Here is a 12,885-nt window from a genome sequence, read left to right on the forward strand (position 1 = left end):
AGGTGACTTGCCTCAGGCAAGTTAAAATCGGGGGCAGGATTTGAACCTAGGCCACTGTGGCCTTGGAACGTGTGGTTTTCCCATTTGACTTCGTTGCCTCCCTTTGTGTAGATATTAAGTAAATGTCACCATGTCTACACGTCAGCCTTTGTCCAGTTTGTGGAGAGTGTTTTCTTCTCCACATCTTTAGCTTTTTTTTTTTTTTTCTGCTACACCACATGGCTTGTGGGATTTTAGTTCCCCAACCAGGGATCGAACCTGGGCCCTCGGCAGTGAGAGCGTGGAGCCCTAACCACTGGACCGCCAGGGAATTCCCATCCACTTCCTTGGCCTTAATTAGAGACTCTGAGGTGAAATGAGGTGTGGGAGCCGTGAGCAGAATGAGGGGGTGACGTGGAGAGGGCACGGAGTCGTAGGCGTGACTTGTATGTGGCGGAACCAGGACGGGACCCACTTCCTCTCCGGGCGCCTGTTGAGTTTGCTCTGGTCCTTATCCGTCACAGGGCTCACAGCACCTGCCCGCACAGTACCAACCACCCAGTGCCGGGGAGTACGAGCCCGGTTCTGTGAACGCTCAGCTGTTCTTGCTCTCACACTCTGCCCTTCACATCTTTTTAAGCATCGTGGCCTGAGCTTGCTCCCTTGGCCTTAGTGCATTTCATTTCCTGAGTGTCTCCTGCATGTCAGGTGCTGTGATAGAGGCTTGGGGAAAGCAGAAGTGAATGAACCCATTTCCCTTCTGCCTCTTACTCCATTATTTCCGCTGTGCTCTTTACAGTGCTTGGATCTCTTTCATGTGCCTTAGTTTTCACTCTTTAGCCTTACTACTTTATTTTTTTATTTCTATTTATTTTTTTGGCTGTGGTGCAAGGCTTGTGGTATCTTAGTTCCCCGACCAGGGATCAAACCCAGGCCCTCAGCAGTGAAAGTGCAGAGTCCTAACCACTGGACCGCCAGGGAATTCCCTAGCCTTAGTACTGTACAAACAAACAACCAAGCAACCCTTTATTGGATAAGTATGCAATGTACGAAGAGCAAGGGACAAGGAATCACAAGCCCTGGGTCCTGACCATGTGCCCGGGGCAGGTGCATTGGCCTCGCCGAGTCTGCTGTCAAGGGCCGTTGCCATTTCTTTCCCAGCGTTGCTGTGAGGCTCAGGTGTGGCAATGTGCACAGACTGCTCCTGCCCAGGGGAGCCTGCCCTTCAGAGTCAGAGCCAGCTCTTGTTTCCAGCCCAGGATTCTTCATCTGCTGAACCACCCTTCCTCATGGAATTTTTCACTGAAGATGTTGTGAATATGTATCCTGGTTCTGGCTTTCTTCTCTTGAGTAGAAACAAGCTGACAGCAAGTACAAAAGCTGTGTTTCTTCCCTCCTTCCACAATGTCAGATGAAATTCCTGCCAAAGTACCATGGTAGAGCCCAGGCGCTACACGGATGAATAAGCTAAGGTCCCTTCCCTCCAAGAGCGCCTGGGTAAACGTGGGGAAAGAGTCAGCGTTGAAGTGAGGGCTGGACCAAGCTAAAGGCCCTGACGTCCTCTAGCAGGTTTGCACTTTATCTTGAAGACTCTGCAGGGTTTTACAGAAGACAATGGACTGGCAAGGGTAAAATAGGGCTGTTGTCTCCTGGGCGGGCTCGCCCGCTCTCACCTCTTGGGCACCCTGGAAATAGCTGTACTGCACGTGCTTCTGACAGACCACCGATTCCTGTGTGCACCTTAGTATCCGCCTAGTTCTTTGTGTGGGTTGAGGGGAGATACACCCAAGATCAGTTTTTTTGAACACAGGCAAATGTTCTTAGTGACCATTATTAGGGTTGAGTGTTTTTGTAAAGTTAGTTCTCCCGTAGAATCTGAGATAAAACCCTCCATTCTCTCTCTGGGAAAAGTCAGAAAATGGTCATGCTGTTGAAAACCCAGAGTTGATCAAATTATATGGAATATGAGAAAACTTCTGAATCTGGTATGTTCACATGTAAATAAGCAAGCAAACACAAAGCGATGTTTTGTGTTTGGTGTGGGGTGAAAACCTGGTGTGGGGTGAAAACCCAGAATGAGGGCACAGTGGTGCAGGGCCCCAGGCTGGCGGCTGAGGGAGGGGTCAGGAGAGGTCGTGAAGGGTGTCAGAAGTGGGCACCGTAGAGCATTAAAGCACACGTTGGTGGGTAGGGTGTAGGGTTTGTGTCTGCAAAGCTGGCAGAGGCCACTGTCAGCACATGTCACTTCGGGTGGGCGGTTAACATACCAGGTTATCACGGAGAGATTCCTTCTGCTTTTTTCATAACTCTTGTATGGAGAGGTGGACAGACTCTGAGTCTCTTGCAGACAGAGGCATTTGCCTGTGTTAACTCTAAATGACACGGTCTGGGACGCTTCCAGTGCACATGGTGTCATGAAAAGAATGTAGCTTTGGTTTGGATCCCAACACTTGTCATCTTTGAGACCTTGAACTAGTCACTTCTTCTGAGCTTCAGTGTCCTTATCTACAGAGTCAGGATAATCCTTACAGGATTTTTCCATACCTGGCAGAATAAGTAACCAATAAATATTTCTCTTTCTTGTAACCATTGGATTGATAAGCATTATAGGTAATTCCCTTAGAAACTGACTGAGAACCTGATGTTGGCTGTGGGTAGCCACTGCAGAAAATGTGGGACTAACGGTGTGTGACTGCTTCTGAAGTTTCCTGATGCTCCCCCCACCCCACCCCCTCCAGCAGTTGCTGCAGCAAAGTGATTGCAGCCGCTTAATAACCAGGCTGCACAAATGTCCTCAGCCTCCCTCGGAAGGTCTGAGAAGCCTGGCGTTTCAGCAGCCGTGATTGTTTGCAGCACACGGACCATTCAGGGACACCTCCTTATCACTGAAGACATTGAAACTGGAGTAACTCTTACCTCGTCTTACAGAGCCCTTCTAACTTAGTCTCAGAAATGGCCCTTAGGAGTTGGACAGTGTAAAACAACAGCAAAACTAAACAATTTGTTTAAAATGTAATGAACGTCTGTGAAACCACCACTCAACCAAAGAGCTAAAATATTGTTAATAAGTTACATTTACCTGTTGTTCCTCCCCATCTCATCCCCCTGATCCCCTGTGGGTGGCAGTCACTCTTCTGAAAGTCATGCTGATCATTTTCTTGCTTTTTTGGTTCTCTCTCTCCCCCTCTCTCTCTCCCCCGCTCTCTCCTTCCCCTGACCTCCCCCCACCCCCCTTCGCCCTCCCTCTCCCTTTCCCTCTACAGATCTACAAAATGATACCTTATTGTGCTCCTGATTTGCCTTTGCCTGAGGTTGAGCAACTCTTTATATGATTATTGGCGTTATATGCTCCCTTTTCTGTGAAACGACTATGAATGCTTTTCGTGTCTTTTCCCCATTTTTCTGTTAGGTGTTCTCTTACTGATTTGTAGGCATTTTTATGTATTCTGGTACTAATCCTCCATCAGTTGTATGTGTCACAAATATCTTCTCCCAGTGTGTAGATTGTCTTCCCTCTCTTTAAAGTGTCTTCAGGTGGCCAAGAGTTTTCGTATTAATGTAGCCAAACTTATTGATCTTTTTTTTTAATGCTTAACATTTTTTGTATCTTCATAAATTCTTTCCTACTTCATGCTCCGGAAGATATTCACTTCTATTTTCTTTTCAAGTTTTCAAAGTTTGCTTTTGACATTTAAGTGCTTCATCCATCTGGAGTTGATTTTTTGGCCTGGTGTGAGTAAGAATCCAATTTCTTTTTTTCTTCTTGTGGATAAACAATTTTTCCAACTTTTCCTTTTGCACAGTGTCATGCTGCCTCTGTCAAAAATCAAAGTTTCACAGATGCATAGGTCTGTTCCTAGGTTCTTCTGTACCACTGGTCAGTTTGTTTATCTCTGTCCCATTACTACACTGTCTTAAGTACTACAGGTTTACAGTAAGCTTTTTTAGCTATCAAGGCAAGTCTCCCTTCCTTATTCTTCTTCAGAAATGTTTGGGCTATCATTGGCCATTTGTCTTCCCTTTAAAATTTGGAATCAACCTTTCAAATTCCACAGAATAATTGAGGTGTAATTTATATACAGTGAAATATACACTGTTCTGTTGCCCAGGTCTTCATCTTAACAAATGCACATCATCATGTAACCTCCAACACAATCAAGATACAGGACAGGTCCATCACTCCCAGAATTCCCTCATCCCTTTGGCGGTTGACCTCTTCCCCCAGTCCCTGGCTACCACTGCTCTGTGTTCTGTTGAGGTTTTTTTTTTTTTTAATCTCATTTAAAATTTTTTCATTGTTTTATTAAAACGTTGGAATTTTTTAAACTGAAACTGCATTAAATCTAGAGATAAATTTAGGAAGGACTCTATGTCTTATGTTAAGTGTTCTTGTCCGTGAACATTATGTATCTCTCAACTTAGTTGGAGAGATTTTTTGCTTGACAGTAATGGAAGGGTCTACATTTTTAGAAAAAAATCTCAACATTTTAAGTAGTTCTTTAAAACTCCTCTAAAGGAAGCATTTTATAAGATAATCGTCCATCTAAATGGACACATAAATATACACAAATATATGTCAGACTTGCGGCAGTGTTATGTTTTAGAAAAAAGTCACGTCTTGGTTTCATACCAGCCTTGTTGCTCACCCTATGAGACCATAAGCAAGCTGCTCGGCTCCCCTGATGCTCAGTCTCTTTATCTGTGTGATGACTAGAACATCTCTTCCTCATGGGGTGGTTGTGAAGATTAAATGCACAAAGTGTCGAGACAGCGGACCCGGCACAGTGAAGCCATGGGTGGGTGAGACTGTGGGAGAGGAGCTGCTCTCACTCACCCACAAGGAACCAGGAAGGGCCTTCACCGTGTTTGGTTTTGCAGTGGCTTTCACAAAGTGGCACAGCCAAAAGATGGCCTTGAATCATTTTCCTGACAAATTTGGAAAAGGTTAGTGTTACCAAGCTGCCTGAGCCACGCTGCTTCTGACAGGCGAGCTGGACTCACTGGAGGACACAGCTGACAGCCAATTCATTTTGCTGATTCATCCGTTAGAAGGGTGGCTCTGGGCCAGAGCTTGGCTTCCAGATTAAAGGCCGAGAGCTGCAAAGCTGCTGGGACTTGAAGGAATGCTGGTAAATTATTGCCATGTGAAGGCCAGCCGTGGAAAGTGGATTGTTATTTGTTTCCCCCTTTAAGTGATCCTAATTCCAAATGTGCTCAGATAAATTCCCCACCATGGTTAGGGAATTTTTGAAACATTCGTCCATGGGGCTGAGAGCTACGTTACTGGAAACAATCAAATGCTGTTAAGTAGATCATCTTGGCTCCTTTATGACCCTATCATCACCTCTGCTTTCAGGAGGAATGTTGACTCAAGCCTACTCTTTTGCTTGGTAATCCAAATTAAACTCGAGAGAGGCATTATTGCACATGTCATCCCTGTGGGGCACACTTCAAAATCAACCTGCCTGAGTAAGGAATGAAACTTAAAGATGAAAATCCAGGAGATGCTCATTTGCCAACGATCAGGACAGAATAATCATGTAGAACCTGTGGGTTCTCATGTATCGCACTGATAGATGAACCTGTTTTAGTAGGTAGTCTCAAGCTTACAGGAAACTGCATAAAGCTTGCATGTGACAGGGTGAGCTCAAGAGGGTGGAAATTGTGTCTTGTTTTACCAAATATCTAGCATCGTCCCTGGGACAGACATCCAGTGAGCAGCTGCTAGACAGAGGCACCGATGGATGATGTTTGTTGGGTATACAGATTGTGGGGCGGTTAGATAAATGAGCCAAGAAATTCAGAAGTGTAGTCCGTTGAAAGCAAGAAGAGTAACTGTCCTGAGGAATAAGATTTTAAAGAAAGGATCCTGTTTCTGTGGTTCTCTGATCTGAGTGACTTTGGTCGATAGTGTATCTGCAGAGCTGGGTACTTTCTGTTTCCCTCCTTGTAGTGAGTCAGAGCATATGCTGTTTTGAGCTCACATTTCACTAACTCAATCTACTTCCTTGGGATAACGTGAAAGTTCTTTAATACCCTTAGGGTTGTTTTCTTTTCTTTTCTTTTTTTCCTGTTAAACTCTAGAGTGAATATTTGAAAAGTACAGCAAACTTCTTAGTAAAAAAGAATTTTTTTTGAATTTTATTTTATTTGTTTTTTTATACAGCAGGTTTTTATTAGTTATCCATTTTATACATATTAGTGTATATATGTCAATCCCAATCTCCCAATTCATCTCACCCCCCCCACCCCACCCCCGCCACTTTCCTCCCTTGGTGTCCATATGTTTGTCCTCTACATCTGTGTCTCTGTTTCTGCCCTGCACACTGGTTCATCTGTACCATTTTTCTAGGTTCCACATATATGCGTTAATATACGATATTTGTTTTTCTCTTTCTGACTTACTTCACTGTGTATGACAGTCTCTAGGTCCATCCACGTCTCTACAAAGGACCCAGTTTTGTTCCTTTTTATGGCTGAGTAATATTCCATTGTATATATATGTGCCACATCTTCTTTATCCATTCATCTGTCGATGGGCATTTAGGTTGCTTCCATGACCTGGCTATTGTAAATTGTGCTGCAATGAACATTGGGGTGCATAATGAGAGTAGGTGTCTTTTCTTATTTTTCTTTTTGTTGTTTTATTTTGCTTTGCTCTTTAGATGGCTAAACATTTAGGGCATGACATTCTATAAACTCCTATTGTGCTGAGAAATTTTAGGCAGATCTGGTCCACTTGGAGTGAAGATGGAAGTGTCAGGGGCTGGGTATGTGGGTAGTATCTGCCTCTCATCCGGTTGTCTTTCCCTGTGGTTTAAGGTCTCTGAAGTACTGGAGTCCCTTGTCTAGTTCTTGTGTGTCCGTCACCTCTTGCTGCATTCTGCCATGCCTCATTTACATAATATTTACTGGGAACTACTCTGATCCAAGAACTTTGCTAGAAGTGGGTATACAGAAGTGGGTATACTCTATTTCAGACGTCATGGTGCTTTTGCAGCTGCCCGGGTCCCAAGTCTGGCAGCCCCTGCCAGCATTGCCCGGCTCTTACGGTCTTGCTGCTAGTGTGGGTAATAACCAGTGGCAGTGATAGTGGGCCAGGGAGTGTGTGCTCACACTGCAGAAGCTGGAGCCAGCACATGGCGGCCCATCCTCCCGGTTTCCGTGGGTCCTCACTCCCAGGCCACCTGCATGTTCCATCCCCCACCCTCCAAGAAGGAGGCAGCAAGACGGACCCGGCCTTAGTCAGGCATTAACACCAAAGAGGGAACAAGCTCTAGTTTTCAGGGACTTCTGCCAGAGGCACATTACAGAGAATTAACAGGCTTTCAAAGCAGAAGGAGAAGAGGCAGGTCTCAAGTACTGTGGGAATATCTTGAATCTGCAGAGTCCAAAGTGAAGTGCGGAACGGCAGGCAGGGCCCTGGCCTTAGGGTCGAAGCAGCCTGGTTTTGCCGCCCAGCACTGCCGCTGGCCCACGGTGCGGCCTGCAGCAATCCCCCCGACCTCTGTGCACCTGCTTTCTCATATTCAATAAAGACAATTCTCCCTTGCAAGTGCATTGTGAAGATTAGACATCATGTACGCAAAGCACCGGACACAGACATATGGTAGACCTTTGCTATTTGACACAGTGATCAGCACTGCTGTCAATATTGCTTTTCTTGTCATCTTTATTTTTAACAAAATAAGTGAGGGTTTACAGTTTTCCCTTAGTGGTTTTGTTTTGTTTTTCATTTTCTTACTCTGAAAAGGAGTAATTTTCAGGCCGTAATGCTACCTGCAAATATTCTGAAAATTAACGTTTTGCTCACATCATTCTGGTTATTGAATAGTTTACAGAGCATTTTCACACTGTAAGGGAGATTGAGGAGCAGTGACCGTCTCTTCTCCAGGTGAGAAAACTCAGATGTGGAGAGCCTATGGCCACCTGGCTTCTAAATGGCAGAGCGGGGTTGGGAGTGCAAACCTCACCCCAGGGCTCCTTTGACTACCTCAGTCCACCTTTCTGAAGTGACATCCCTGGGGCTAGGCGAGACTCTTTGATAAGGATTTTTTCTTTTCCTTGTAGCTGTCAATACCAGCAGATATGCAGAGAGCTATCGGATCCAGACCTATGCTGAATATGTGGGGACAAAGCATGAGGAGAAGCAGATCAAGAGAAAGTGGACAGAAGATAGTTGGAAGGAGGTTGAGAGAAAGCGGTTAAACACACAGTGCATCTCCTATGCTTTGCAGAATCACTGTTACCACGCCAATAGGTAAGAGTTCTTGGCTGTCGATTTGAAAGGGCAGCGTCGTTCTAGCAAAGCTCTTCTCGCTGCTTCTTATAGGACTGTAAGTAGTAAATCTGACTTGTGAGAAAGACTTTTTTCTAACTTTTCACATAATATCAGAAGTTACTACTCCATTAATTCCTTCTGTGCTATATAGACCATTTCAGTTAACATTCACAAAACCCTGACGAGGCAGACAAGGGGATACATCTTATTCCCATTTTAGGGGTGAAGAAACAGGGGCTCTCTGACTTGCCCACCATTTAGTAAGAAAGCCAGGGTCAGAGGTGAACTCTTCTGTCTGATCTCTTCCTCTTCCCAGGCTGCCACGTTGCTTCTGGATGAGCTTCTGAACCCCTTTCATAGCCCACGTAGACATTGCACCACATGCCTGCTGTAGAAAGAGAACTTGTTACACACTTCCTTTACTTACCTGTATTCCTACTTTCAGAAGATAAATGCTGGTGATATTTTAGAATCTTTGTGAAACTATAAAACATAGGTATAGAAATTGTGGGGGGGGGAGTTCCTTATAGAAAATTGTAAAGAAGAGAAAAGTGTGAATTAACAAAGAAAAAATTAGCTGTAATCCCACCACCCAGAAGCAACCACTGTTAATATTCTGGATTGCCCTCCCTAATTTTTAAATGGTTTTTTAGAGATTTTTTTAAATTGAGGTATAATTAACATACCTCATATTATAACATAATAAAATAAACAGATCTAAAATGTTTAGTTCAAGGAGTTTTAAGTTACATATACACAGGTGACCACCACTGAAAGCAAGATGTAGGACATTTCTATCTCCCCGCCTCAAAATTTTGTTGTGCCCCTTTTCAAGCAACTCCAAGCCCCCAGTGTCCTAAGCAACTATTTCAAATTTCTATCACTGTGGATTAATTTTGATTATTCTTGGAATTTATAAAAAATGGAATCATTTGGTATTATGTTTGGCTTCTTTCACTTAACCTGTTTTTGAAATTCATCCTTAATGTTGTGTGTATCAGGAGTACGTTAATTTTTTTTTTAATATATTTATTTATTTTTGGGTGCGTTGGGTCTTCCTTGCTGTGCGTGGGCTTTCTCTAGTTGCGGTGAGCGGGGGCTACTCTTCGTTGCGGTGCGTGGGCTTCTCATTGCAGTGGCTTCTCTTGTTGTGGAGCATGGGCTCTAGGCACGTGGGCTTCAGTAGTTGCGGCGCTCGGGCTCTAGAGTGTAGGTTCAGTAGTTGTTCCCCGGCATGTGGGATCTTCCTGGACCAGGGTTCGAACCCATGTCCCCTGCATTGGCAGGCGGATTCTTAACCACTGCACCACCAGGGAAGCCTGAGTACGTTAATTTTTATTATTCAGTATTACTTCATTGTATGAATATACAGCCTTAACCTGGTCTCCTGTTGGTGGACATTTGGGTTGTTTCCAGGTGGGACTATTATAAATCAGGCTGCTATGAATGTTTCTATAAAAAATTTTTTGTGGGCATGTTTTCATTTCTGTTGAGTAAATATCTAAGATTAGAATTGTTGGTTCTTAGGATAGATGTATGTTAAACTTTATAAGAACAACCGAACAGTTCTCCAAAGCAGATGTACCATTTTATATTCCCCCAGTATTATATGAAAGTTCCAGTTGCTCCACATCCTTGACAACACTTAGTGCTGTCAGTCTTTTTTAGCCATTCTAGAAGAGATAAGATGGTATTGCATTGTGATTTTAATTTGCATTTCTCTTGTTGACCACCTTTTTGTGTGCTTCTTGACCATTCAAATATCTTCTGCTTGAGGTGGATATTTAAGTTGCTTGCCCATTTTCTAATTAGGTTGTTTGTCTTTTTACTGTAGATTTGTAGGTGTTCTTTTATATATTCTGGATACACATCCTTTGTGCTGCAAATACAGTTTTTGAGTCTGGGGTAGTATATTCATTTTATTAGTGATGTATTTTGATGAGCAGATATTTTTAATGTTGATGAAGTCCTATTAATTTTTTTTTGTTAATGGTTAGTGGGTTTTTTCCCCATTCCAAAACTTTGCCTACCTAAGGTTACAATTATTTTCTAGAAACCTTTCTTCTAGAAGGTTTATAGTTTTAGCTTTTACATTTAAGTCTGACCCATTTCAAATTAATTTTATATGAGATAGGAGTCAGGGTTTAGTTTTTTCCATATGGATATCTAGTTGTTCTGGCAACATTTGTTAAAAAGACTTTTCTTTCCTTGTTAAATTAACTTGACACTTCTGTCAAAAATAAATTGACCATGTATGTTTAGATCTATTTCTGGATCTGTTCCACTCATTTTTATACTATTCTTATGCCAATACCACACTTGCTTTTTTCTGACTTTATAGTAAGTCTTAAAATCAGGTAGCATAAACCCTCCAACATAGTTCTTTTTCATATTGTTTTGACTATTCTAGATCCTTTGTATTCCACATAAATTTTAGAACGATCTTGTCTTTCTTCGCTAGACCTGTTTTATAGTTTTTACTGTAGAAGTCTTAATGTCTTATGTTAATTTTTCCCTAAATATTTATCTTATTTATGCTATCAGAAATGGAATTGTTTCTTAAGTTTCATTTTCAAATTGTTTGCAGCTTCTCTATAGACATATAATTAATTGTTGTATATTGACCTTGTATCCTGCAACGTTTTAAAATTCACTTATTCTGATAGGTTGGGTTTTTTCTTAATATTCTGCAGAGTTTTTAATTTACACAGTTTTATTTCTTTTCCAATCTTTATGTCTTTTATTTCTTTTTCTTGCTTTATTGTACCAACTAGCACCTTTGGTATATTGTTAAAGTGGGAAGAGTAGATATCCTTGCCTTGCTTCCAGTATTAGAGAGGGGAAGTTAGTTCAGTGTTTCCCCTTGAACTATAATTCTTAGGTTGTCCATACAAGTCTTTTTTCAGGATGAGAAAGTTCTCCTCCATTTCCAGTTTGCTAAGCCTTTGTATCATGAATAGATGTTGGATATTTTCAGATGCTTTTTCTGTATCTTTTAAAATTGTCATATGGTTTTTGCCCTTTGTAAGTATTTTGCATGACACTGATTGGGTTTTGAATGCTTAATTGGATTTGTATTCCTGGGAGAAATTCCACTGGGTCATGATGTATTATCCTTTTTACATGTTGGATTTGAATATACTGTTAAATTTTTTTTTATCTTTGTTCATGAGGATGAGGAATATTAGATTGTAATTTTCTCTTTTTTTACATCTTTGTCAAGTTTTGGTTCAGGATTATTCTGACCTCATAGAACTAGTATAGTTAAGAAGTTCCTCTTCTATTATTTTGTGACAGTGTGTATAGGACTTTTTTTTTTCCCCTAAATTATTGGTTGGGTTTACTAGTGAAGACATCTGGGCATAAGAGTTTTTTATGGAAACGTTTTTGATTATGAACTCAATTTCTTTAATAGATATGGGACTATTTAGCTTTTCTATTTCTTCTTGTATCACTTAGGAATTTAGTTTTCCAAGGAATATTCCATTTTATTTAAGTTGTCAAATTTGTTAGCCTAAAATTATTAGCTCAAAATACTCCCTTATAATTTCAGTATCTGTAGGATCTATATTTATGTCCCTTTAAAAATTCCTAATACTAGTAATTTGTGTTTTCTCTTTTCCTTGCTAGATGTTTATCAATTAATTCTTTCTAAGAACCAACTTTTAACTTTATGGGTTTTTCTCTATTATATTTGTGTCTTGCTTTTTCATTTATTTATACTCTTATTATTTCTTCTGCTTATTTGAATTTAATAGTTTTGGATTTAAATGTTATTCTCCCATTGTAAGGTGGGAACTTAACTCCTCGATTTTATGTTTCTTCTTTTCTAGTGAATTTTCCTTTAGTTTTTGCTTAACTGCCTTCCACATATTTTGATGTGTTGTCTTTTCACTGTCATCTATTACAAACTATTTTCTAATTTCTCTTGTGCTTTCTTCTTTAACACATGAGTTATTTAGAACTTCTTTGATAATTATTGAGACTTATTTATGGACTGACGTGGTCTGTCTTGGTGCATGTTCTGTGTGGACTTGAGTGAGTGTGATATTCCATTAATATCATTTTAAGTTATGTTGGTTCATGGTTTTGCTCAGCTCTTCTATATCTTTACTGATTGGGGTTTTTTGGGGGGGGTGGTTGTCTACTTTTTCTTTTAGCTACTGAGAGTGGTATTGAAATCTCCAACTATGGTTGTGGATTTAATTCTCCATTAATTATATCAATTTTTGCTTCATGAAACTGTTTTGATAGGTATATGCCCATTTTGGATTGGTATGTCTTCTTAATGAATTGCCCCTTTTATCGTTGTGGAACATTTCTCTTCAGTTCTAGAAATAACCTTTTTTTGATGTTTATTGTGTCCTATATTAACATAGCCACTCTTGTTTCTTGTAGGTGTTTGCCTTTTACTGGCAACTTATTTGTCTTTATAATTAAAGTAGATTTCTTATAAACAGCTTATGGTTGAGTATTGCTTTTTTATTCACTCTGACAATCCCCGCTTTTTATACTTAATCTAATTAATGATACAGGTGAGCCTGTCTTCCATCTTGGTATTTGTTTCCTACTTGTCCTGCTCGTTCTGTGTCCTTCTGTTTTCTGTCGCTTTTTGGATGAATTGT

At 41.1% G+C, this 12,885-nt stretch overlaps 1 protein-coding gene across 2 annotated transcripts in view; it reads left to right on the plus strand.

Moving 5' to 3' along the window:
* PARN (poly(A)-specific ribonuclease) overlaps window positions 1–12,885 on the plus strand; it is a 169,155-nt gene that overhangs the window by 107,546 nt on the left and 48,724 nt on the right. For both annotated transcript variants that reach the window (XM_060284171.2, XM_030884013.3), the window contains one exon: window positions 8,050–8,239. In XM_060284171.2, coding sequence (XP_060140154.1) covers window positions 8,050–8,239 — 190 coding nt within the window. The remainder of the gene's footprint in view (window positions 1–8,049; window positions 8,240–12,885) is intronic.

The sequence above is a fragment of the Globicephala melas genome, chromosome 15 (assembly GCF_963455315.2).
Source record: "Globicephala melas chromosome 15, mGloMel1.2, whole genome shotgun sequence".
NCBI lineage: Eukaryota > Metazoa > Chordata > Mammalia > Artiodactyla > Delphinidae > Globicephala > Globicephala melas.